A 27,114-nucleotide genomic window follows, 5' to 3' on the forward strand; every position below is an offset into this window, starting at 1 on the left:
CTGACTTTTTATCTTATACCAAAAGTTCTGATCTCGTAAATAAAACTAGTGGAATATCAATACAACTTAGAGCAAACAACAAAAACTGTAAAATTACATATAAAAGCAAATAATTTTAAAAAATTCTGAAGGATAATCAAGCTAAGTTACACTTTTTCTTTTTTTTTTATTTTATTTTTAAGGAGAAACAGGTTGCATTTCCTTAATTTTTGGTTTTCGATTTTTCATTAAATATCAAAATAATATTTTCTCAATCGGTTTCATACACATTTAGAGGAAGTACCTTGGTATTGCTTTATTTTTTTTGCGGATTTTTTTTATACAAAAACCGTTTTGAAGCAAATTTTGAAAAAAAAGCTTTTTTTTCTTTAAAAAAAAAGAGAAACGCTTTGCACCACGAAAAAAATTCAGGGAATACATTGATTTTTCCTCTAAGTGTGTATGAAAAGCGACGTTATTTAACTTCAACAGTTTTTTCCCTCTTATTGTCAATAGTTTTTTCCCTCTTATCGTACAGACAAATGTTCGATGCACTGTATGTGTCGATTCAGTGGAAAGAGTTAGCTACGCCAAATACCACTACTAGACTTGACTTACCAGAAAAAAGACAGGAGAGTAGATGCCAAACGCGGCCACAGCTGCCGATATTGAGAGCATCCGCACGGTGGTAAGCTTCAGGGGGGTCCAGTCCAGGAATGGTGGCTTCGGCGTACGGACGTGGGTTTTCTTCTCTTTCACCTGGGTGGGTGTCGGATGGAAACGATGGTCGATGCGGGGGAAAATCGAGAGATGAGAAGAAAAAAACGGAAAATGAATTCATAAATATAACGGGAAATTTGCGATCGCTTTGGGATTTGATAGTACGATAGGTACGAGATTGGAACAGGAACCATCAGGACCATGACTGGAGGGGGAAGTATTAACATTCCGATATAGGATGATCCTTGATTGAAGGCATGGATTGCGGTTATCGTGGTGGTACAGTTTCATGGTTTTGGATAATCAATGCTTTTTTTTTCTAGATTTTTCCGTTCTGTTGTGTTCCACCTTAAGGTTAGTCAACATTCTTTTGTGGCCTTGTTGATTTCCTTTGTTTTACTTTCTGCAGCAAAAAAAAAATCATGTAGCGCATTTCCAGCTCAACGTACGCATCGCGTAGACTGGAGTTTTTTCTACGTTTTTCTGTAGTTTTGGTATTCAATAGTAAAAAACCGTAGAATATTATGCGGAATATTTTTTCTGGATATCCTAGTTCATCCAAACTAATATTGAGTTTAGATCCTCAAGTCAATGGCTGTAACGGTAACTTCTTTCATTATACAAAGCTGCGATTTGTAATCTATCATGTCCAGTTAGTCTTCTGAATACTCAATAGACAGTATCAGATCATTCGGTATATCTTAGATCATCCAAACGGTTTTTGATTCTAAATCCTAAAGTCTATGGGTGTAACGATAACTGATTTCATTATACAAAGCTGCGATTTGTAATCTATCATGTCCAGTAAGTGTTCTGAAAGGTAAATAGACAATTTCAGATTAGTCGGGACATCCTAGGTCATCTAAACTGTTCTTGAGTTTAAAGTTTTTTAAAGTCTATGGGTGTAACGATAACTGATTTCATTATACAAAGCTGCGATTTGTAATCTATCATGTCCAGTAAGTCTTCTGAAAGGTAAATAGACAATATCAGATTAGTCGGGGCATCCTAGGTCATCCAAACTGTTCTTGAGTTTAGATCCTAAAGTCTGCGGGTGTAACGGTAACTGATTGCATTATACAAAGCTATTGCTATTGTGTGGCTTCGTGGTCGTGTGGCTAGTGTCACCGAGCATTTAGTCGCATCATGCTAGGAGCGCGGGTTCGATTCCCGCCGCAGCTGTCAGGAAAAGTTTTCGGCTGTGCCACTGGGCGTTGCATGCTAGTCCGTTGTCTAGTGTCGTGCTTCCTTCAAAGAGCGAATAGCTCACTGGAAGTACTAAACGTGTCCGTGTCTTTTAACTTTTAACTAAAGCTGCGATTTATAATCTATCATGTCCAGTAAGTCTTCTGGAAGATAAATAGACAATATCAGTTCAATCGGGATATCCTAGGTCATCCAATCTGTTCTTGAATTTAGATCCATAAGTCTACGGGTGTAACGGTAACTGATTTCATTATGCAAAACTACGAATTGTAATCTATCATGTCCAGTACGTCTTCTGAAAGTTCAATAGACAGTACCAGATCATTCGGGATGTCCTAGGTCATCCAAACTGTTCTTGAGTTTAGATCTTAAAGTCTACAGGTGTAACGGTAACTGCTTTCATTATACCAAACTGCGATTTGTTATCTATCATGTCTAGTAACTCTTCTGAAAGGTAAATAGACAATATCAGATCAGTCGGGATATCCTAAGTCATCCAAATTGTTCTTGAGTTTAGATCCTAAAGTTTACGGGTGTAACGGTAACTTCTTCCATTAAAAGCTATGATTTGTAATCTATCATGTACAACAAGTCTTTTGAAAGTAATAGTTGTTGTTTTTATCAACTAAGCTTCATAACAGTAAAGAGCCTATAATATCCCAAAAATATATAACAACGCGTATTGTTCCTCTAACTGCTTTGGCAAGTACAGTGGGTTATGTAATACCTTAACGTAGTGGCAAAAGCTATTAGCACAAGTGTAGACCCGAAGCTATAGTCTCCAGAGTAGTGATGTGTTCATTGTGAGACTAACTACTGTTACTATCAAGAGCTAAACTTCAGGATAGTTTGGACGACCCTCAATGTCCCAAAGGTTCATAAAAATATATAGTAGACTTTAGTTTGGTCCAGACACCGCTATTGATTATGAAACGTTACTCAGTATGTCAGATTTAGCTGATGTTACGAGTGTAGACCTGAAGTTCTGAACTCATGGATATTTTGGCTGACCTGGAACATTCCCATAGTATCTCTGAATGACATTTGAGATTTCAAGAGCTTCACGGATCTCAGCAGATCCTATGCTATTATTTATGGTGAAAAAATAAAGTTTTCCTTGAAGATTTGAAGGACTTCATTATAGAACAGTTTGGATTACCCTGAATGTCCCAAAGGCTTATAATAAAAAAATAGACTTCAGATTGATCCAGTAACTGCGGATGATTATATAGTGTTTCTCAGTATAACAGATATGGATACTGTTACGAGTGTAGACCTGAAGTCCTGAACTCCAAGGTAGTTCGGCTGACCTGGAATATCCCTGTAGTGTCTCTGAATGCTATTTGAGATTTCAAGAGCTTCACGGACCCCAGTAGATTATGCAATACTATTATATATGGTGAAAACACATAAAATTATTCTTGTAGATTTGAAGGACTTTATTATATAACAGTTCGGACGACCATAGATGTCCCAAAAGATTATAATAAGCTCTTAGTATTCAGATTGCTTCAGTAACTGCGATTGATTATGTAGCGTTTCTCAGTTTAAAAGATATGGATACTGTTACGAGTGTAGACCTGAAGTCCTGAACTCCAAGGTAGTTTGGCTGACGTGGAATATCCCTATAGTGTCTATAAATGACATTGTAAATGTCAACAGCTTCACGATCACCAGTATCTTATGCAATGCTATTAGTTGTGGCGGAAATACACAAAATTTTTCTAGTAGATTTGAAGGACTTCACTACAGGATAGTTTGGAACACCTAGAACATCCCAGAATATGAAACACCTTTCGATATTCTTGATGAAGGCTAAATGGATACATATAAATGAAACCCACATCCAAGTTTAACTTTTAGAACATCTGGTATGTCAATTATTTCGTTTTTCCAAATTTCACGGTGTTCAGGATGTTCTTAGGTTATCAATGAAGTCCCAAATATGAATATTCCAATTTTTCCTTAATAGAGGACTCAATTTGCAACAACTTTGCCGAAGACAGTATTCTGTTTTATCGAATGGGTGAATTTATACAGCCGTTTTTATCTAGGGGTCATATATGACCCCTCCGGCTCCAAAGGGTTAAACCCCACTGGACCCCATCTAACGCACCTGAGGCCCACCGAAACCCCCTGAAATCGCCCTCGCAACGCCTCTGGAGCCCGCTGAAAATGCTCTGAATCTTCCTGAAATGATTCCGAAATCAATCACAGACATCCTCGGACCTCATGTAACGCACCTGGGACCTTCTATAACCCAGAAATCGAATGCGTAACGCCTCTGAAATTTGCCGAACATCCTTTGGAACTTCCTGAAATGCCTTTGTAATCTCCCTAAAATCTCCTCGGACCCCATGTAACGCACTAGAGACCCTTCGATACCCCCGAAAGCGCCTCTACAACGCCTCTTAAACCAGCCGAAAATGCGCTGAAATTTCTTGAAATGCCTCCGAAACCGCCATAAAACTTACTTGGACCTAATGTAATGCCCCCAAAGCCCGTTGAAAATCCTCTGAAACTATCTGCAATGCCATCGAGAACCCTCTCAGACCCCCGAAAACCCCGAAATCCTCTCTTTTAAACACTTTCTGGTCGTCGTTGCAATAGTTACCGTCATTATTAAATTTTCGTATGCACAATATTGGTTCTGAGTATTTCTTCCTCTTTTTAGGCGCCCTTAGATAGTCCCAACCCCCCCTCATCTCTCACTTCTGAACCCGCCCTAAACTCGCCTCAACTCCTTATCTCGAATCTTAAGTACTTCATCTGCTTTGAACACAATCAAATTCCATTTAGGTAATGTTACCTACCTACCTGTTTTTGTGAGAAACATATTTTACTCAAATGGATTCTCCTTAAATGGAGGTTCCAGTGTATCGTGATCCGTTCAAACTTTACGATTTCCTCGTAAATCATAAATTATCCCACATTTTTCCGGCTATTTGCCCTGCCCGCTAACTGGAATTAATTTGAACTGCTTCGCTTAAATTGAATGAAATCATCGTTCCGGCGAGACCGGTGGCTGCTGACATCCCCTTGCACCTTGGCCTACCGAAACTACTGTGGGCTCATCGCCGCCGGGTCACCGGAAAACGGTCACAGAAAATCATTGAGGTGGAAAACTTTGTCTTCGCCAAACGGTGGTTGTGGTGGTGTTGGATCATATCGACGACTGGAAACTATGGGTAGGTAGCTTCTGCCTGCGTCGTCGGGTTGCAGGATTCCAAACGGAGGGATTCGATTGATTCTAGTTTTCGATACCAGACGACAGCAACTGCCGATATGGTTGGGTGGTGCGGTGAAAATAGTTTTATCGTCTGAGATTAGTAGCGTTGGTTGATTGTCGCTGGGAGTGGGAATTACTGTGCAGTTAGAAGTTGTACGACCAAGCGATTTGAGGGGGTTAGAAGCAAAGGGGTGTAAGTGACAAAACACTACTTTCGAGTAAATGAGGTTTAAAGTTTTTGACCATTTTTTCTTCCCATACAAAATGTATGGAGTTTCAAAATCAACCCAATTTTCTCTGATTTATTGTAATTTTTCCAATCATCGTAGAAACAATCTTAAAAAAGTTCCTGAAAGCTTGAAATCTGAAGAATTTTATGATATGCTCAGCTCAAAATCGACAAAATGGTCACTTACACCCCTTTGATTCTGGGCCCCTCATTTCTATCTATCTATCTATCTATCTTCTTGGCGTAACGTCCTCACTGGGACAAAGCCTGCTTCTCAGCTTAGTGTTCAATGAGCACTTCCACAGTTTTTAACTGAGAGCTTCCTCTGCCAATGACCATTTTGCATGTGTATATCGTGTGGCAGGCACGAATATACTCTATGCCCAAGGAAGTCAAGGAAATTTCCTTTACGAAAAGATCCTGGACCGACCGGGAATCGAACCCGTCACCCTCAGCATAGTCATGCTGAATACCCGTGCGTTTACCGCCTCGGCTATATGGGCCCAAGCGATTTATAATCCTATAATCTGGATGGTATCGACGTTCGGGGAAGCGATGCAATAAACCGATTTTAACGATCTACTGGGATTTGCGGCGTTTGCTAACTTGATATTAGAGAAAATTTGGCATGTCTCACATCATCATACTGTATCAAGATTTATGTTGAATTTCTTATAATGTTCGGTGCTGTACGTAGCCCAAGGTGGTCCACGTCTGATGACGTCTATGTGACACCACAATGATCTGATCAAATTTTCAGCTAAATCCGATAATATTATGGCGGCGCCAAATTCGTTTGAATTTTATATGGGAGTTTATATGGGAAAACTCCGTTTTTCATATTTTTCTCGCGAGAGGTTTTGAATTTTATTAAATCACATAATCGATAATATAGAACTTTAATCGTGTTGTAAACGCTTGCAAAAAAACTGATATTGGGATTCCTTCCAGAGATTATTTTAGAAATCTCTTTAAATATAAGAAATATAACAAGGAATGTTTCAGAAATACGTTCAGAGATTTCTTATGAAATTCATTCATGGTTCAGCCCACAAACTTCCCATCAAAAAACTCTCGGGCTCTTTAAAAAAAATATTCATACGGATATTTTCTCTAGGAATTTCCACAGTTTCTTACAGAGATTTATTCAGATTTTTCACTAGCTTTTCTCCGTAATTTATCAAAAGGTTTTTTTTTGAAAAATCTTACAAGGATTGCTTCAGAAATTGATCCATGATTGTTTCCAAAAATTCTATAGGAAATCTTTTAGAAATTATTCGAGAGATTCCTCTAGAAATTTTATCAAAGGCTTCGTTTGGAAAATTATTCAAGGAATATCTTTTGAAATCCCTCCATGCTATTCAAAATTCTCAGGGTAATACTTCAGAAATTCTTCAGAATTTTCTCCATAGTCTTTGGAGATTACCGCACAAACTAATTCAAGAACTGATTTATAACCTCTTTCTTGCTCCATGGATCCCTTTAGAAAATAAAAATCAGGCACTATTTTCCGAAACTCTTCCACGGGTTTCTTTTGAATGTTCTTTAAAAGCTTTTATCATGGATTCCTTTAAACATTGTTCAAGAATTTTTCCCAGAGCTACATCTAGATGATACCCCAGAAATTTCTCCAAAAACTCCTCCAGAAAAACTTCCATGGGTCTCCTCAAAAAATTTCAAGGATTTCAATTTTTTCTTTTAAAATTCCGCAAGAGAATTCTTTTGCGAAATTTTAAAGAAGGAATCAGAAATGCTTTCTGCAATTTCTTCAGAAAACCAATAGTTCATAATTCCTCCAGAAATATCCCTATGGATTTCTTTTAAAAAGTTCCGCAAACTCCTACAGAAGTTCTTCCATAGATCCCTTCAAAAATTCTTCCAGGGGTTCCTTTTAAAAATATCCAAGGAGATTCCACCGAAAATTCTCCATGGAAATCCTCGATGAACTTGTCTATTCCACAACGGAATCATTTTTTGGATTTCTGTCACAATTGCTCCATGGATTCCTTCATAAATTTTACTTCCGCATTCCCAACTTCTCAAGAATTTCAACCCAAAAACTGCTTCTGAAACTCCACCAGGGATTACATTAGAAATTTATCTAATGATTCGTTTAAAAAACCCTCGGTTATTTCTCCAGAGACATTCAGATTTTTCTGCAAAGAAAACTTGAGGATTTCTTTTAAAGATTCTTTCTTAAGTTCTTCCAGTGGTTTGAAAAATTTACAGAGATTCTCTTAGAAATTCGTACTTGTTTTTTTCAGGAAGTTCTTTAGACATTTGTTCAACATTTGCTCGGGAGATTCTATTGAAAATTGCAGCCAGAATGTGTCCAAGAATTTCTAAAGGGGTTTTCTTCAGTTTTTTCCCAGAAATTCCTTCGACATTCCTCAAAAGATATCGACACTGATTTTTCATTTGGGCCTAACTGACATTTTCGAGTTCTCTTTATCGATCCTCTCTTTGTGTTATTACAGAATGTGTATTCCGTTTTCCAAAGATTTTTTGGTTGAAATGCGAAGAAGACGACTACATGTTGCTATAGAAACAAAAAGAATGATGATTTTGTTTGTTTTGATCAGGTTATTAGCGAAAGAGAGAGTCGACGAAGAGAAATCAATCAAGTCAGCTAGGCCCTTATGAAAAATCATTGTTGATATATCTTATTTTTCCAGAACTTACGAAGAAATGTTTCTTACGAATTTATACAGAAATTCCTTTAGAAAAATCTAAAACGATTTTTTTTTCAATAAATCTAATCTAAGCACTTTTTCAAGTACTCTTCCAGTCTGCCCTTCAGAAATACATCAGCAGATTGCTCCATGAATACTTTCAGAAAATTCTTCAATGAGCTTCTCTAGGAATTTCATCAAAGCTTTTACTAGGAGTTTATCCAGGTGTTTCTGCAGAAAGTTTTTCAAAAAGTTCTAATGTGATTTCTTTAAGAATAATACATATTGGAAAGTACTTCCAGAGATGTCTACGTAAATTCTACTGGAGATTCCCGAAGTTGCTTTAAAAATATGTTACAGAATTTCATGAAAAACCCCTCCAGAGGTTCATATCGAATTTCCTACAACGATTTTTCTTTCAAAAATTGCTCCTGTGGCTTCGTCAGAAATATCTCCTGGAATTCCTTGAAAGATTCCTGTAGTCATTGTTTCAGATATTCATCTGGAACATTTTTCATAAATTATACCAGAAATTGCACAATAAAATACTGGTGGAGTTCTTGAACGTATCTCCAGGGAAATTCTACAAAAAATCTTGGATGGTTGTCTGAAGGAATGATCCTGGTTATAAATTTGGAACGTTTTTTGGAGCGATTCTCGAACAACAATTCCTGAAATAGTTTTGGTAAAGAGTTGCTTCTGGGATTTTTCCAAGAGATCCTCCAAAGATTCTCCCTTCAGGGAATTTCAACCGTGATTTTTTCCGGTATTCCAGAATTCACTTCTTCATTCCAAGATTTCTTCAAGAGTCTTCTGGATTTTTCAAAAAGTATTTTTGTTATTGCTTTAGGAATTCCTTCTGGGATTTTTATTAAGATTCCTTAAGGGAATGGGGTTTCTTGTAGAATGTCTTCAGAAGTACTTTTCTGGGTTTCCCAGAAAGAGTTTTTGGATATGTGTAATCACAGAAGGGGCTTTGGAGGAAATCCAGAATGAACTTCTGGAGCACTTCATCAGTAATCCCGGAAAGAGTTCCATAAAGAATTTCCAAAGAAGTGTTTCCTGTACAACCAATCTGAAAGAATGCCTGGAAGGAGTTTGTTTAGCTATCCTGGAAAGAATTTGTGGAAATATCTTGAAAAAAAAGAATGAAATTTCTGGAGAGGTCCCACAAAGATCTCCTGGTTTAATCTCCGGAGAAAATGCTGAAGGAATCCGAGAGAAAGTATGGGAGAAATTTATGAAGAAATTCTAGTAGGAGTTCCTGGATGAATCACGATAAGAGTTAATGAAAAAACCCCGCTAGAAATTCTTGGTGGAATCCAGGAAAGATCTCCAGAATCAATCCCAGAAAAAAGTTTCGTAGACATTTCAGAAGAAACTTCTTGAGAAATTCCAGAAGGATCTTTTTAAGGAATCACAGAAGGAACTCTTAGAGGAATCCAGGAAGGAATCCCTGGATGAATCACGGAATTTCCAAAATGAGGAATCTCAGAAGAAACTCCTTGAAAAACCCAAAAAGAAATTCTAAAAGCAAAGAGAGAATTCCGGCAGAATAGCGGAAGAAATCTCGTTTGAAATCCCCAGAAGGAGGAGTCTTTGTAGGAATTCTTGAAAAAACCCCAGAAGGAATCACAGAAGGAACTTCATAAGGAATCCGTAAATGAACTGCTGAGGGAATCCTCGAAGGAGCTTCTATAAAAATTCCAGAAGGAGCTCCTGAATGAACCTCAGAAAGAACATTAGGAGGGATCTGAAAAGAATCCTCCGTATGCAAATCAGAAGAAATTTATGAAGGAATACCTGAAAGAAATCATGGATGATAAACACTCTGCAGCAGGCAAACTTGCTGTTATTTTTTGCTAATTAAAGTTCACCCAGTAGCTCATGACTGTGTATGTGTATTATAAAAATAAAATAAACATCCATTTTATAGTGATTAAAATAGTTATACTTTCGTTAAAAAATTCATTCTAAATATTAGAAAAAAAAAACTGATGTATTGACCATTTTTGCATGATAAAGTTTACTAGTTTTTTCTCGCGGTATTTTTTTTAAATCTAGAACTAATAATCTTCCATTCGTGGAAAAAAATTGCAAATCGGTTATTGGGTCCAAAAGTTATAAACGTTTGAAAATTAAAAAATAAAAAGAAAAATTACGAAACAAAAAATTACGGGTCTAATTATTTTGGTTAAAGATCATTCCTACCGAATTTGAGCAACAGCGGAGCACTTTTATTTTCGAGTCTATTCTTTTTTTTATGGAATGGCTGAAGGGAATACATGAGCAGGAATGCATTATACATGGACCAATCATTGGGAGAATTCTTGTACAAATTATTCAAGGAAATCTTTCGTAATTTTTCTTTTTTCCATAAAAAATCCGAAAACATTTTGATAGACCTTGAAAGAATCCCTAAAGTAGTTTTTGGAGGTGTCCCTCAAGGTTATCATGGAAAGAAATCTTAAGAAGTTCATCGGAAGGTATACATTCTAAAAGAATTCTCGGATGAAGCTTTAGAAGATTTCATGCTGAGCTCAAGAATTCCTTTTCGCGATTATTACAGAGAAAATGCCGAAAATAATGCTTAGAGTGATTTTCTTGGACAGTTTGCTAGTTAGGCGTAATATTGAAGTCATTCGTATGGAGGCTTACCAGTATAGCTAGTAGCCCAAGTTGCACACGTGTGCTAGAAAACTATATGGAGCTCTTGTACGGCTAAATTTGGTCATACAGAAGTTGCATATACTTTTCTAAAACATGTGTGCTGCTACAGGGTGCGTGCGATATTTTTGCATTAAACGATGCCGGTCACACAGAGTGTGATTAAAAAATAATTCGACAACAGATCTATAGTAAATGTTATTGTCTTCCGGAACAACTCTGCTGAAAACGACACTACTCTATTTATTTGTTTTGATTCGGTGATAACAAATTTTCCAACAAATTGCTTAATCACCAGATTGTTCTTATCCTTTTGAACAACTTTACCGACAATGACGATTTTCTATCCGTTGTCGCTCCCGATTCTTACTTTTCTTACCACCTGATTTTTTTTAATTTTTGTGAATTGTTAGAATGATCTCGTCCTTTTGAGAAAAAAATATAAATAAATTCGAAGACGACACTTTTCTATCAGATTTCGATCCGAAAACAGTGAAGTCTAATGCTACACTTGATAACTAGCGCTATCTAGCGGAGAAATCACCAACTAATTGGTGAATCGCTAGAATGTTATTGTCCTTTTGAACAACTTTTCCGAAAGCGATAATTTTCTATATGCTTTGATTCCGCGATAGAAACGTCGAAGCAGTTAATAGATTTTTTTTATGTGGATCGATCAGTCTTCCCTTCTAAGGTCACAATTCCAGATAGTAAATGGCCACACGTGATGACCCTTTGTCAATACTGAAACATCGCTTAACACAGGGAAAATGTATTCTTTGCTTCTGTGGAGTATTTGTATTTCAATGGAAATTGTTATGCAAATGGACATTGTTATATAATGGACGTAAAATAAGGCTGATACTCAAATGCCGAAAGCAACAAAAAACTAAGCTTGAATACAGTCACATCTTATGCATCCCCTGGCAAAAAAAAATGCACACTGCATGATTGCTTAGGATTTTTTCTAACATACTTTGCAGTATGGAGATTAGACTGGATCAACAAATTCGATTTTTCGGAACAAAGCTTTTTCGATTCATTTTAGCCACCAAAGCAACTGTGCAATTTGGGAGCGATTGGTTGCTTTCCCGTTTTCCGCATTGCGATTGAAATTTGTATGGAATTTAGTATGGGAAAACGTGCTTTTTTGCATTTTTCTCGTAAATTTAAATTTTTCGTCTAGAACGATCTAACTAATGACGTTAAGGTATAGCCTAGGATATGCCAAAGTGATCCGATACTTACGAAAAAAAGTTAAAACGTACAGATTTACCGGTGGTGCTTAATATTTAACATGTAAAGGAATAACATCAATAATAAAATTTCAAATTTTGGCCTAAGTTACCAGGCGAATAACTTTTTTCGCAAGCGTCGGATCACTTTGCAGTCTTCAGCAAAGTTTTCCGGCATATCCTAGGCTATACTTTAACGTCATTAGTTACACAACCGACTATTTTTTCCGGTTTTCAATTATTCCAAACCTAACAGGCATTGCAATTAGCCTTCCAAATAAAATACCCACATAAATTCCAATTTGTCAACACCTATAAATCTACCCCCATCGTCTCAACAAGACCCCAACTTTCTTGTAGTTGCACTAGGTCAAGAAATTGGGCCACAACGGCCATCACCAAAAGACATTAGTAATTCCAATAAATAACCCACATTCTATTCTGCTGAATAAGAGAGAGAGAGAGTGAAGCACACCGGCATTAACCACCAAATCTACCCCCTCTCAATTGAATTGTCCCTACCGTCGTCCTCAACGTCGTCGGCTTCGTCCTGATGATTTCCCCCCACGAACCTATAAATTTTCCCTCTCACGAACGAAATTATTGTCAACCTTAATTACCTTCTTCCTTTGGTTTTTCAGATGCAGAATCGCCCGTCGCTGCGGATGATAGAGCGATGCCGGTCGGTACAGCAGCCCCATGAAGAAACTAAACGACACCAGTCCGGTGACGGCTTGCAAGCCCAGGCGCCAGCCCATTTTCCTGTGGGAGGATTTTTTTTCCGACAGTTGCGACAGCGGAGGAAAAATGGAAAGAAAAGAAAGGAAAAAAGACAGAGAGTTAGTGAACCGTTGATCGTGATGATGACACGTAGCAACTACGCTATCAACGTGAACGGCAGATAACAGAAAAAGATCTAAAAATAATGGTTTGAGCTTTTAGGCAAAATTGTATTTGTCCTGCCCAGCGAGCAGTGCAGTGGAGGACACTAGTGGATCAGAGAATGGAAAAGTTTCGGTTGGAACGTTGGAACTGTCCGCTACCGGGGAAAAAAGTTATCGTCGGAAACCGAAGGGCACTGTAAAGTCCGAAGGAAATGATGTCGTTCCAATATTTTGGTATAATTTATGCTTCTGGTCGGTAGGCGTCACCAACCAAGTGGACCAGTGCATAAATTTATGCATGTAACTTGGGAAATTTGGTCGGTGGGGACGGAAAAAATATTGCAAACTTATGGGATAATGAAAAATGGACTAAACGGGGTAGATGACAAGGATGTCCCCAGAGGAATTGAGCCAGTAAAGTGGTATTTTCATGCTACATATTTATGGATGAGTAGTGCGGAAGTGGGATAAAACATAGGGTTCTCCAAGGACTTGAATAATTTATGAGTCTTTGCATACTGGTGGACTGCATTGTCATGGAGAAATTGATGAAACTTGAATGTTGCAAGCTTCAAGCACTATCACTTATATCACTATTGAGAGAGTAAATCGATTGATAGCACACTTTTACTCTGTTGAACTCTGTTACGAAACTCTTGATCTCCGTTAGGAGAAAACACTGTTTTCATAGTTTTATAAGTATGTAGGAAAAAGATCCGTGGTCCTTGGTTTTCAACACATGTCTATATTTCCCTCTATACAACCGCGAGCGTGGAGAGGTTGGAATCTAAGACAAAAGAGAGATGGAATTGTGAAAATAGGAGTATTCATGGTGTGGGCTCGGAGTCCGTTTGGCTTTCTATTCTGCAGAATTATTACCTATTCTGTGGCTTAACTGGTTAAAGCGTTGGTCTTGCGAATACGGAGTTGTGGGTTCGAATCCCACTAGAACGCGATTTTTTAATTAGATCACTCCATCACTTCATCTTGCCAATTAATCAACATTCTGCATTCAAGCTTTCCCCAGTCATACAACAAATTTGGCACAAGAAGACATGGTGTGCAGCGAGCTAGGTGGGTCGACCAAGTGGAGGACGATCTGCGGAACCAACGCAGAGTGCGGAACTGGAGTCAAACAGCCATGGACCGAGGGGAATGTACAGCAGTGGCCACCCCGGCCTTAGCCTGATCGGTAAGGTAAGGTAAGCTAACTCGGATGCATGGTTCGGAACACTATGCGGAATTTTTATGCAGCTGTCAGTGATGCGCGGAACAACGTCCGATTTATTGGAATGAAATAAGCATTGACAAACAATGTCAGAATATGTATTTTTAGGAAAAAATAATTAGGCTCTTCCTGTGCGCCGCCACGTCACGCCACCGACGCTGAACCTTTTTGTCTCACGTCATCACCAAACGAGGTATCGGTATTAGTATTTTTTAGAAGAATTCCGACAGGAGTTCCTTCAGGGATTGCTCTGGGAGTTCCTTTCGAAATCCTTTCAGGAGGATTCAAGGATGATGATACTGGAGATTAATCAGTAATTCATCCAGAAGATCATTCATGGATTCCCGTAAGATATATTTCAGTGCATGATCTAGAGATTCCTTCTGATGTGGAGCGGACCTGGTGTGATGGTTAGAATACTAGACTATCACGCTATCACGCCGAGGACCTGGGATCGAATCCCATTCCCGACAAACTCGCAAAATGTGAGTTCTTCCTTCGGAAGGGAAGTAAGGCGTGGTCCAGAGATGAACTAGCCTAGGGCTAAAAATCTCGTTAGTACGGATAAAAAAATCCTTCTGAAGTTCCTTTAACAACTTTGTGCGGCTCCGTGGTCGTGCGGCTAGGGTCACCAAGCTCTTAGTCGCATCGTGCTGAGGAGCGCGGGTTCGATTCCCGCCACAGCTGTCAGGAAAAGTTTTCGGCTGTGCCACTGGGCGTTGCATGCTAGTCCGTTGTCTAGTGTCGTGCTTCCTTCAAAGAGCGAAAAGCCCACTGGAAGCATTGAACGTGTCAGTCTCTTTTTTTTTATCTCCTACAGCAGTTCCTCTAGCAATTATTCCAAGAGTTCTTTCAAAGATTCCTTCAGGAGTGCCATCAGGATTTCCTTTAGAATTCCAATCAGCGTTTTCTCCTGGCGTTTCTTTAGGGATCTCTTCAGGGATCGCTTTAGTAGATCCATCAGAGATCACTCAAAGAGTTCGTATATGGGTTCCTACAGTAGTGTATTTTGAGATCCCTCCTGTTATTTCTTCAGGGATTACCCCAGACATTACTTCAGCAATTTCTGCAGAAGTGTCTACAACAGGGGTTCTCAAACTTTTTCAGCTTGCGACCCACTATTGATTGTTGTAGAATCTGGTGACCCACCGGCACGCATTTCTATAAAGTTCGTCTTCTAGAGCATTTGTACTGACCTTTTGAGTAAATCATTTTTATGGTTTTCATAGGTTTCGAAAACCTTACGTTACCTCTTTGAGTTTTTTGGGAACAATCAAAATAAGGTACCCAAGTAAACAGTTGTAGTTAATTCTTTTTCTACGAATTTGAGATATGTTTGCAAGTTTCTAATAAAAAATTAAACCAGGCTCCATGCAACACAACAGAATGCAACAGATTTTATGTTTTCTATCATAATTTAAGGAATAAAGAAAAAATAGAATTAAAACAAAGTCTATGAAGACAGTGGTCATTTTATGCTTCTGCAGAGCTTTAGTAGACATTTAAAATGAAAGGAAGTGGAATCTAACATTTTGTATCGTGTTTTCTCTCGCATTTTTTATCAATCCATCAAACAGATCAAGTATTTATGGCGAGTGACTGAACATCAAGTTAAGTTCTTAAAATTATAGTATTCCTGGATGGTAAGATGAGCCATATTGAATTTTTTAATAATATCCTTCATGCACACTTATTTTACTTCTGTTTGATTGAAATCCTTTCTCTGTTGTTTCAATTTCAGTAAAAGTTCTGATTATCGAAATTCAGTAGAATTTACCAAAGTTAAGCTTTTCTGAAGTTCGGTAAAAATAAACAGATCTCTCGTTAGATAAGATTACCAAACATTCGTTGGTTTTGTCGAAATTTAGCATTTTTTAAATTTTATTTTATTTTTTTCTGAATGTAACTTGAACACAAGTAAAATCTAAAATTTTACCATAATCTTAAACCTTCTGATGAATACTCAAAGTTACAGAATCGATTTCAGAATGCCGACAGAAGTTTCAATGTTCAATATATTCCAGACTAAAGCCCAGTTTGGAGTTCAAGAGGAATCGCTCAAGAAACTTCTTGAACGATTCCTGGCAGAAACTTTCTACAGTGACTGCCATTTGAACTGTCATTTCTTCGCAACTGCGTACTGCGATCGAAGGAAAAACAGTTTCTTGAGCGATTCAGCCAAGGAATTTCCAATGCATCAAGATACGCTGAGAAATTCCTTTTGAACTGCAAACAGCCCTTAAGACTAAATACAATCGAATTAAGGAGAAACTTAATTTCTGAAAATAATTCTGCTGGTTCTCTAAGACAGTATTTTTAATTAGAAAATGGATAACATTTTACATAAATTAATTGAGACATTTATTACAATATCGCCAAGTTTTCGCGACCCACCAAAAATCAGCCTGCTACCTACCACACACATTACGAGCACCAGTGGATACGAGAAAGAAACATTTCTTGCGAAAAGTTTCATCACTTGGAGCGGGGATCGAACCCTCACCCCATGGCATGGTACGCTTATACGCTTGGTGACGCTAATCGTACGGCCACGAGGCTTTCGTTATACAAAGCTACGATTTGTATTCTATCATGTCCAGTGAGTCTTCTAAAAATTCAATAGACAGTATCAGGTCAGTTCAGATTTCCTAGGTCATTCAAACTATTCTTGAGTTTAGATCCTAAAGTCTACGGATGTAACAGTAACTTTTTTCGTTATATATGGCTACGATTTGTATTCTATCATGTCCAGGGAGTCTTCTAAAAGTTCAATAGATAGTTTCAGCACGTTTCAGGTCAGTTGAGATTACCTAGTTCATCCAAACTATTCTTGAGTTTAGATCCTTAAGTCTACAGGTATAACAGTAACTTCTTCCATTATTCAAAGCTACGATTTGTAATCTATCATGAACAGTAAGTCTTCCAAAAGCACAATAGACACTATCAAATCAGACGGGATATCCTAGGTCATCCAAACTATTCTTAAGTTTAGATCCTAAAGTCTACGGGTGTAACAGTAACTTTTTTCACTATACAAAGCTACGATATGTAATCTATCATGTCCAATAAATGAATGTTTAATTGAACATTGAATGTTCAATTGACATCATCAGATCAGCTGGGGTCATTATGATGTTTAAAATCTACAGCAATTGAAGCTTCTGTTTTGGCCATATACAGTTATGATGCATAATCTATATACTTACACTGGAGCTCAGAGAACATGGCATATTCAGAATATTTGGAATCGTTCACGTTGTCTTGGAGTCTAAAAAGAGTCTACAGCCGTAATAATATCTTTTTTGCTACTTTGAGTTACACATCATTACCAATCGTAATGATTGTATCTAATTCATTTATATAGCAGTAGCTAAAACTGAATCAACAATTCTTCACCACAACACTCGGTTCGTCGCTGCAGTACTCCATCCTTGGCCGCGTCTCACATTTGCCAAATCGTTTTGCGCGCTGCCCTCCAGGTCTTATCGTACTTCGAACTACTTCGGTAAATACTAGAGATGGACAAAACAGTTCTTTCAAGGGAACCATTCTGAACTGAACAGTTCCTCAGAAAGAACTAGTTCTTTTGAACCGTTCTTCCGTTCAGTAGTTTTTAGGGTTGTTTTGTGAACCGAAGTTTAACGTTGGTACGTTGCCGTATTATTTACGTGATATGTGGCCAGCAGCAGTCAGAGCAAATCCAACTCCGCAAAAATATATAGGATTTGCCATACTGTACATTGACACATTATTTATCAACTGCTGTCTTTCGACCGGTTGCATATGTCATCGAAGCACTATTTTACAAAATAATTGCAACATTCGCTCTCTCAGAACCCAATATTCGTTCATCGGAAAAACTGAATGAAAAGTTTTGTAGGACCTTAAATTTCTCGTTTTTCAGTCGGAGAACTACCGTTCTTTAAAAATGAACGATCGTTCAACCATTCTTTCGTTAGAACTAGTTCTTCGGAACCGTTCGCGAACGGTTCGCCCATCTCTAGTAAATACATTTGATTATGTAACACTACTTAACGCAGTGGAAAAAGTTATTATCACAAGCTGAAGCTGTGGTCTCCAGAGTAGTTTGGTTGATTGAGAATATCTCAAAAAGTATCTTGGGATGACTCATGAAATACCAGGGGGATTACACATTACAGTTGGATATGTAACGATGAAGTTCATTGTAAGAATAACTATGTACTGTTAACGTCAAGAGATAAATTTCAGGACAGTTTAAACAACCTTAAATGTCCCAAAGGTTTAGTAGACTTCAGTTTGGTCCAGTAACCGTGGTTGATTATACAACGTTATTCAGTATAGTAGATATGAAGTTCATGAACTCCAAGGTAGTTTGGCTGACCTGATGTTCCATTTAGTGTTTCTAAATGACATTTGAGATTTCAAAAGCTTCACGGATCCCAGCAGATTATGCAAGGCTATTATTTATGGTGAAAGCACATAAAGTAAATCTTGTAGATTTCAAGGACTTCATGATAGGGCAGTTTGAACGACCCTGAATTTCCCAAAGGTATATAATAATATCTAGTATACTTCAGATTGGGTTCAGTAACTGCGGTTGATTAAGCAACGTTACTTAGTATAGCCGATATGGCTACTGTTATGGGTGTAGACCTGAAGTCTTGAACGCCAAGGTAGTTTGGCTGACCTAGAATATTCCTATGTAGAATCTTAATGGCATTGTAGTCTTCAAGAGCTTCACGGATCCCAGATTACGCAATGCTATTTATATGGTGAAAACACATCATTTTTTTCTTTTAGATTTGAAAGACTTCACTATAAGACAGTTTGGAACACCTAGAACGTCCCAGGATATAAAACACCTTTTGATATTTTTGAAGAAGGTTAAATGAATACATATGAATTCATATCCAAATTCAGCTTTTAGAACAACTGGTATGTCAACCATTTCGTTTCTCAAAACTACATGGAATTCAAAATGTTCAAGGTTGTCAATAAACTCTCAAACACAAATATTTCCATTTTTTTCATATAGAGGTCTCAATTCTCAACAACTTTTCCGAGACAGTGTTCCGTTTTATTTAATGTATGAATGTATGTGCATCAACCCGTATCTATGTTGGGTCATATATGAACCGGCTCCAAAGGGTTTAGAATTCCTGCAGGAATATTACGATTTCTATTGCATACAGGGGACAGACAAAATTTTCACTTTTCAAAAAATGTTCAATTAGCTGTAACTTTTCGAAAAGTGCATCAAATATTCTCATTCTAATTTTTACTGTTAGTTCATCAACTAGTTGTATGTCAGTGGTCCAAATTTGGAATAGATCGGGCCATTCTTTACGAAGTTATAAAGACTCTTGAAAAAGGTAAAATTATCCGATAGCCAACTTTGAGCTGTTATATCTCCAGATTCAATAAACCGATTGCAATGAAATTTTGACCATTCATGACTTATAAAATGAACTCTGGAATACATTTGACTTATTTTAAAATTTGATGAAGATTTGACGAAACTAACAGTAAAAATTTGAAAATATTTGATGCACTTTTCGAAAAGTTACAGCTAGTTGAACATTTTTTGAAAAGTGAAAATTTTGCCTGTCCCGATCATTTTGTCTATCCCCTGTATCTCCAGGATTTTTTTGAAACATCTCCCATTGAGTACCTACAAGAAGTCATCCAGTAATACTGTCAGGGAATCCCTAAGGATTTGCTTTTAAATTCCTTCAGGAATTCTTTCGGGGATTACTTTTGGAAATCCCTCAAGTATTCCTCCTAGAATGCCTGCGGGGTTTCCTCCTAGGATGCCTGTAGGGATTCCTCCTGGAATTTTCTCGAGGATTCCTCCTAGAATTTCTTCTGGTATTTCTCCAGAAATTCCTTCGGGGAATTTTTCCTGGAATTCCTTCAGGGATTCCTCCTTGAGCTCATTCGGGAATTCCTTCTGATATTCCTTCGAGGATTCCTGCTGGAAATCCTTTGATTATACCTCCTAGAAATTCTTTGGAAATTCCCGCTAGAATTTGTTTGGGAATTCCAGCTGAAGTTCATTCCTTCTGAAATTATTTCGAAGATTCTTCTTGGAATTCCATGGGGGATTCCTTCTGGATATTCTTCGATGATTCCTTCAGGATTTCGTATAACAGTTATTGCAGAGATTGGTCCAGGAGTTCCTTCGGGGATTCCTTCGCGAGTTCTTTCAGAGATTCCTCTAGGAATTTCATCCCGAAGTTTCTTCAAGGTGACTCCTGGAATTCCTACTGGAAATTTTCCGGGAATCCATCAAATTTGATAGTTTCTGAAGTATCTAAGAAAACAAAAACTGTTTTAAAATCGATACTACATATGTTGCCCTTCAATTACAATAATGGAGTAATGAGACATGCACTACACTAAGGATACGGGTGATGTCACAATAATAGATCTAATGACTGGTCCCCATGTCGGACCCGAACAGGAATGAAAAATGGGAATTCAAACGTAATAATTTATTTCATGGTCATGAAAAAGTCTACAAAGGCTACAAATTCTAGAATGTACTAACAACTTTTTGCTTCGCCAATGTTGACGTCAAGGACAAATTTCAGTCACTCCGATTCACGAACCTGCCGTCACAAAAATATAGTCGGCGCACAGGTCTTGTTACATGAGACGCTGAAATTTTTTATAATATACCCTCAAAGGTGCTCAGCGACAGACATAAGCTTGGACTGAAGTTTTCTTTCTATTGTATAACTTAATAAAAAAAATAAAATGAAATTTATTCTATAATAAAGGGCGAACACGATGAAATTGCCACACAGAAAATATTGTATAACTTTTGATTGCGTTCGTCAAAATAGCTAATTTTTTGACCATGAATAGTATATTATGTGTAGCTAATACCATCAAATTTTCATTAAAATAGGTTGAGTATTGGCGCATATATTGTTGATATCATAAAATGAGAATTTAGAAAATTTGTGTACCCATTTCAAAAAATTACTTAGGCTATAACTTTTTTGTTACCTTATCAAAACGTTTGAAAATTTCACTCGATATTCTTAACATAGTATCAATTAAGTGGTAAAAATTTGATCGAAATCGGTTCAGTACTTTTTCTAGTAAATTTCCAAAGCTCAAATCGCTTCAAGGTAAATTTTAGGTACTTTTTGACCATTTTTAGTTCCGCGTGCACTATTTCGACTGTAGAACTGGTAACACTGTCCCGATTTTTATAAAACTTTGACAGTATAAAATTGTTGTGTTAAACTGTTTACAGTGAAAATTTCAGCCATTTTTGTTGAGTACTTTCAAAGTAAGAGCAGTTTGAATTTCACTATACCAAAAACCACATCTGCCTATTGTGTCATAGTGCGACATATATGGCTTTAACTTTTTAGCGGTATGATCAAATTGAATGAAATTTTGACAAACTACTTCTACATACATACTTTACGCACATAAAAATTTTCATTGAAATCGGTTCAGTATTTTTGGCGCCAGCGTTGAAACGGCAAAAAAGTGATATTTTCCAAAATGTTTGTTTGCACAAGATTCTCAAGTAGCAATTTCCTTGTTTCAACGATATCTCCGCCAATACTCAACCGATTTTAATGAAAACTTTATGGTATTAGCTACACACAATATACTATTCATGGTAAAAAAATTAGCTATTTTGGCGAACGCAATCAAAAGTTATACAATATTTTCTGTGTGGCAATTTCATCGTGTTCGCCCTTTAAATACGATTGAAACACATCCATACATCACGTGACAAAATCTTATTACGAAATAAAAGGTACTACTTCTAGGTGGATTACTTAGAGACTGTTTGTTTTAATACAGTTTTTAACATTCAAACCATTATTGTAATCTAAATTGCCCGTATTATTTCGATCCCGGTCATCTATTTCGCAGCTTTATTGGTACCCACGTTCAGCATACACCCTCCGGATAAACCTCTTCTAGTGTACTCACCCAACTCCTTCCTTCAGTATCACAGAGAACAGCGCCACGCCGACACCTTCGCCCGACATCGTAATCATTTCGACAAATTGTCTCCGCCGCTTGAAGTAGTGTCCCAGCATCACGGCTGCCGATTCACGAACCATGGCGGCCCCAACGCCGACTATCACTCCTTCAGGTTGTTTTCCCAACGTTATGGTTATGCCGGAGCCCAAGGCAGGTAGGTGGTAATGGTGGATGATGGAGAAACATGCGGAGGAGAAAGAGAGCGAACAGAACAAGAATATTTAACTGTAAGAAATTGGCTTTCGTAGCTTGGTTATAAAGAAACGCTTCGTTAAATATTGGCCGTGTTTCGGAGTCGTTGGCGTCCTTGGGCTGAGGACCCTCCCCAAACACGGCACGGAGGTTGAAGGACAAATCGAGTGAATGATTGATGATTGTGTTTCAACTTTCCATTCCTCCTTAGTTCACGGTTTCTGATGCTAGCAGCCGGAGAAAATTTATCAATTTTAAACAGATGTTTCTCATTTATTGCTTGAATCTGGTACATGGTACATGGCGTGACATTCGTATAAACCAGACTGAAACCCCCAGAACAGAAGTACGAAATGTAGCATTCAATGAACCTATGGAGAACACTGATTTCCCATGGAAAAATTCAATAGCATAAAACGTGTTATACGACAGAACACAACTGGGTTAATCGTGTTTTTATGGATATCGAGCCATTCTAGGGATCCCATGATAGCATTGATGGCATAAGAGTATCACCGCATTACCGAAAAGATATACTCCCAGTTGATTCGAATATGCATACAGTTGGCAATATGAAGCTGTTACAACTTTTGATATTTTGTGTGATTTGTGTATTAATAAATTTGTTGCTATATAATAATTTTGCGTCATTTTTACGATTATGGTCACTAAGAATGCAAGCCACGTCCACATGGAGTGAATTAGGAGAACCATGAAATAGATTCGGAACAGTTGTGCTCGTTTGCGGTCAACTGCTACTGGTCATTGCTTTCTTGGTCAGACAGTAGTTGTGGCAGTGTAGTGGAATGCAAATTCTGGGATAATAAAACAAAATAGAGCATGTTCGAATGGGAGCCCTCCCAGGTGGGAAGCTTTCATATATGTCGGCCATTTTGTCGCCACAAGCAGCACTTGCAAGGGTCAAAAGGGTTGAGGGAGGTTTTGTTTTGATTGAATGCACGGGTCGGGTCACATTAACGGTAAGCTTAGGTGATGTATTTTGTAACACAATTTTCAATTTTCAAACAAACTTCAGCTGCACAAATCTGATGATTATAGCAATGTATTAAATAGGCTATGATTGCCCTTAGTAATCTCATATTCCCAAATTCATCCTATTCGAAAACAAGTGATTACGGCACGGATTGATTCCGTTTTCTTGCGTGCTTCTAATAAAAAAAAATACAAAAATGAAAAACAAAACAAACAGCGATTCATTCCTTTGTTCAATCACACTCAATGAAAATGAGTGCCACGTGCCACATGCCACATAAGAGAACCAATGCAGACTACTATTCTAAACGGAATCATCGAGAGGATTGTATGTTATCCTTGTTTTAACACATTCTTTAAAAAACACACTTTATTTGTATATGATTATTTAAGTGCTGCTTTGAAGATGTAGTTTATAATTGGATTCCCATTATTAGCTGCGATGGTTCATAAGGGATTGAACCACGAAACCTATTGTACCCAGCTTGTCAAATCCTATACAACGACATGCTGCCTAATGGTGGCTCCACGGAGGAGCATGTTCGCCCGTATTTCCTCTTTTATTGAGCCTGTCTATTGGCAATGGATCAATAGTTTAACAATTTCAAACTCTCAAACAACTGAGCTCACTAGCAAAGTCAAGAAGACATTACCATTTGATATTTTTTTTTCTCGCTTGTGTCGACAAAAGTGTATACCTGCACGTTGTTTTTCAAATCCGTCGACGTAAGAAGCCTGTAACATCTCGGCACACGCACACCATGTACTGATAGAACATTATTTTAGCCAACTCTAGGGTTCGTAGGGTTAATCTGAGATCTTCCTACCTCCGTTGAATACAGAACACTTAATTTCTTTAAAAAGTACCTTAAGAAAGAGCAGAATGTTTGAAAGCAATCCCATAAGGGCGGGGATGACCATAATGGTTCATGTCTCGCATAGACTGATGAGGTAAATTGAACTGTTGTTCCTCGACCTTTAGGACCTTAGACGCTGATGAACTGACCTGTGTTCTTCAAGAAGCTGAAAATAGCCGTGATCTCTCTTAGGACGTCTCTGAAGCTGCAGGAGATTCCTTAGGTCCATCTCGAACCTTCGCGCGTTGAACTGTTACAGAGCCCAAAGAACTCCTTCTATCGCCAAAGTTATGGGCAAACCATGGTTTGTCCAGTATGCATGTATGTCTAGTCCTGAAGCAAGTGGAGTTTCGTCCAGCCAATGCAGTTGTCACATACGGTGTTTTGGAAATTTAGGCTTGAATTTGGGAGGCGATCCGCGTCTGCTTTTCCAGAGATTCCACAGCGCAGCAACAATGTCTTACGCCCAAGGGTGTTTGGGTACCTTGGACTTTTGATCAGACTGGATATGGTCATGAGGGTGGCCGCAGCTTTTGTCAAACACTTTAGTTGTAAAACCCTGCTGATGTCTAGCTTGGTGATGTGAATCCCGATGCCGACTTATCTGGAGGATATGGAGCCGCGGTGTTGGTTTGAAAAAACTGAAAAAGTGAAGGCTATCGTACCAACCAGTCGATCCAAGTACTCAAATCCTCCTCAGCGATACACGGCTTAATGGTGGCTCCATGGAGGAGTGTGTTTGCCCGTATTCTTTCTTTTGTTGAGCATGTTTGGGTTTGAAACGATCCTGATAATATTCCAAGGTTCATTAAAGTAACAGGCAAGAACTCCCGCTACCATCGGGGGATCGGGAGCAGTAGTTCTGTCAAAGTCCAACAAGATTGTAGGGGAGCTTTTTTCTGCTGCTGAGAGCGTTCATTTTACTATAGATTTCCACGGTTGATTGAGTTGAATTCAAGCACTTCAAAAATTCTTCCCAAGAGGAAAGTGTTGCCGTACTTATTGCGGTTTTGAATTGAAGGAAGAGCGACCGGTAGTTGGTTAGGACTGATTCCTGGTAAGGGTCATTGGATGACAGTTTCTAGACCTTTCTAAGAACTTTTTATGTGTGGTGATTATTCTCATCGGTTTCCTTCACGGTTGGCTTTTTGGAATAACCGTTTGCGGCACCTGGCGGGTCCAGTCCGAGAGTTCCGATATGTTGTCCGGCGGAACAGAGCTGAGAGATGGCATCGGAATCAATTTCACACCTGAGTGCTTGTCTGAGACTAGATGGGGTCTAACACCTGAATTAGCTTAACCACCATGGAGATCCGAGTTAAGAGGACATCATGTGGCAATCCATAATAAACGAGGCAGAACTTACAACCTTCATTCATTTCATTTATTTCGATAACATCAAATTCATGATAATACTGAATCAACAATTTGCCGCCATAATACTCGATTTGCAGCTGCAGCTCTCCATCCTCGGTCACGCCCAACACTCGCCAGATCCCGCTCCACCTGGTCCGCCCATCGTACTCTCTGCGCTCCACGTCTTCTTGTACCAACTGGATGGTTAGCAAACACCAACTTTGCAGGGTTGTTGTCCGGCATTCTTGCAACATACCCTGCCCACCGTTTCCTTCCGGCTTTGGCCACTTTCTGGATGCTGGGTTCGCCGTAAAGTGCAGCGAGCTCGTGATTCATCCTTCTCCGCCACACCCCGTTCTCCTGCACGCCGCCGAAAATCGTCCTTAGCACCCGTCGCTCAAAAATTCCGAGTGCTTGCAGGTCCTCCTCGAGGAAAATCAACAAGAGAGAACTTACAACCTACACTACCTGCTTCAGAGTGCTCAATGCATACATCAATCATGACTAGGACTGTAGTTACGTCTTTGAAATAAAGTCTCATTTCTTACCTCGTTAACTTTTCCATCAATGAACGGGTAGTATTTTTACGAATAACGAGTTAGCATAAATACTTGTCAAAAAATTGATTTTTTAACACTTCCAAATTTTTAATATGCTTCATAGATCTCACTTACCATGAATGTGAAATTTGCGACAAAAATATCAGCGAAACCTTTCGTCCCTGACTTTGATGTCCCAGTGACACATATGTGTTTGTAGTAATCTACGAATTGAATTGTCTGATTGTGTTTTGTCACACATATGTTCTACACTATGCCGAGTGGGATGAACCATATGAATTTGATGAACAGATACATTCCTGCCTCTAGCCGGAGAAGTAGAGAACAGTAGTGAGGGTGTGATCCAATTTCAGCACTGACCTAACAATCCATGTGACCATGTATGCGAGTGGGGAATTTTCAGCACCATAAATTTTACTTTGCGTAGATTATGCGGATTTATAGCAATCGGTTTCAGTTCCAGTGAAAGTTTTATTGGATTTTCATTTCGTAGGATTGGGCGTACAGTTGAACGTTCAAAACATGTTGTTGGAAAATTTAGCTTCCAATGATTTGATAGAAAGATTAAACCACTAGATCTGCACGCATACACCCTCAAGAACACGTGTAGCTCATGAACTCTTTACATTAAATTTTTCCTCATTTGAATGCCATCGTTTCATAAGCAGCTTACGTACTCGACTACATTGCATTTCGTTCGTGAAACATAATGCTCCATCCGAGGAAACTCGAATCATTCTTCATTGTTTATAGCATGTCAACAAGCCGGCATCATTGAGAGCAAAAAAAAATTGCTTCCCTTCTTCCAATGCTTTCTAGCGCTCACTTTGTACATCTAGGTACTCTGTGTGACGAAAAATTCGCCAGCTTCAGGATACCTTTTCTAATCCTTCACGTTCCTATGAAATGCCGACCGAAACTCCTTTGTCATTTCAATAACAATATTTCGGAAGATTGCATAATAAAGATATAATCCTATTACCGTCAACATTTTTCCTGCTCGCGCTATCTCTGCCTCCTCGGAAGCATTTCATACACGTCCGTCACAACAGGCAGCATCGGGATAATCCACCCAGTTTATCAGAGCGTTGTCATTCACATCAGGA

At 38.4% G+C, this 27,114-nt stretch overlaps 1 protein-coding gene across 2 annotated transcripts in view; it reads right to left on the reverse strand.

Annotated features, from left to right (window-relative positions):
• Window positions 1-27,114, reverse strand: part of LOC109430179 (monocarboxylate transporter 12) — a 197,776-nt gene that overhangs the window by 26,387 nt on the left and 144,275 nt on the right. For both annotated transcript variants that reach the window (XM_029873382.2, XM_062849998.1), the window contains 3 exons: window positions 21,997-22,156; window positions 12,558-12,699; window positions 598-738 (listed from right to left, as the gene is read on the reverse strand). In XM_029873382.2, coding sequence (XP_029729242.1) covers window positions 598-738; window positions 12,558-12,699; window positions 21,997-22,156 — 443 coding nt within the window. The remainder of the gene's footprint in view (window positions 1-597; window positions 739-12,557; window positions 12,700-21,996; window positions 22,157-27,114) is intronic.

This window comes from Aedes albopictus, chromosome 2, assembly GCF_035046485.1.
Source record: "Aedes albopictus strain Foshan chromosome 2, AalbF5, whole genome shotgun sequence".
NCBI classification, from domain to species: Eukaryota; Metazoa; Arthropoda; class Insecta; order Diptera; family Culicidae; genus Aedes; species Aedes albopictus.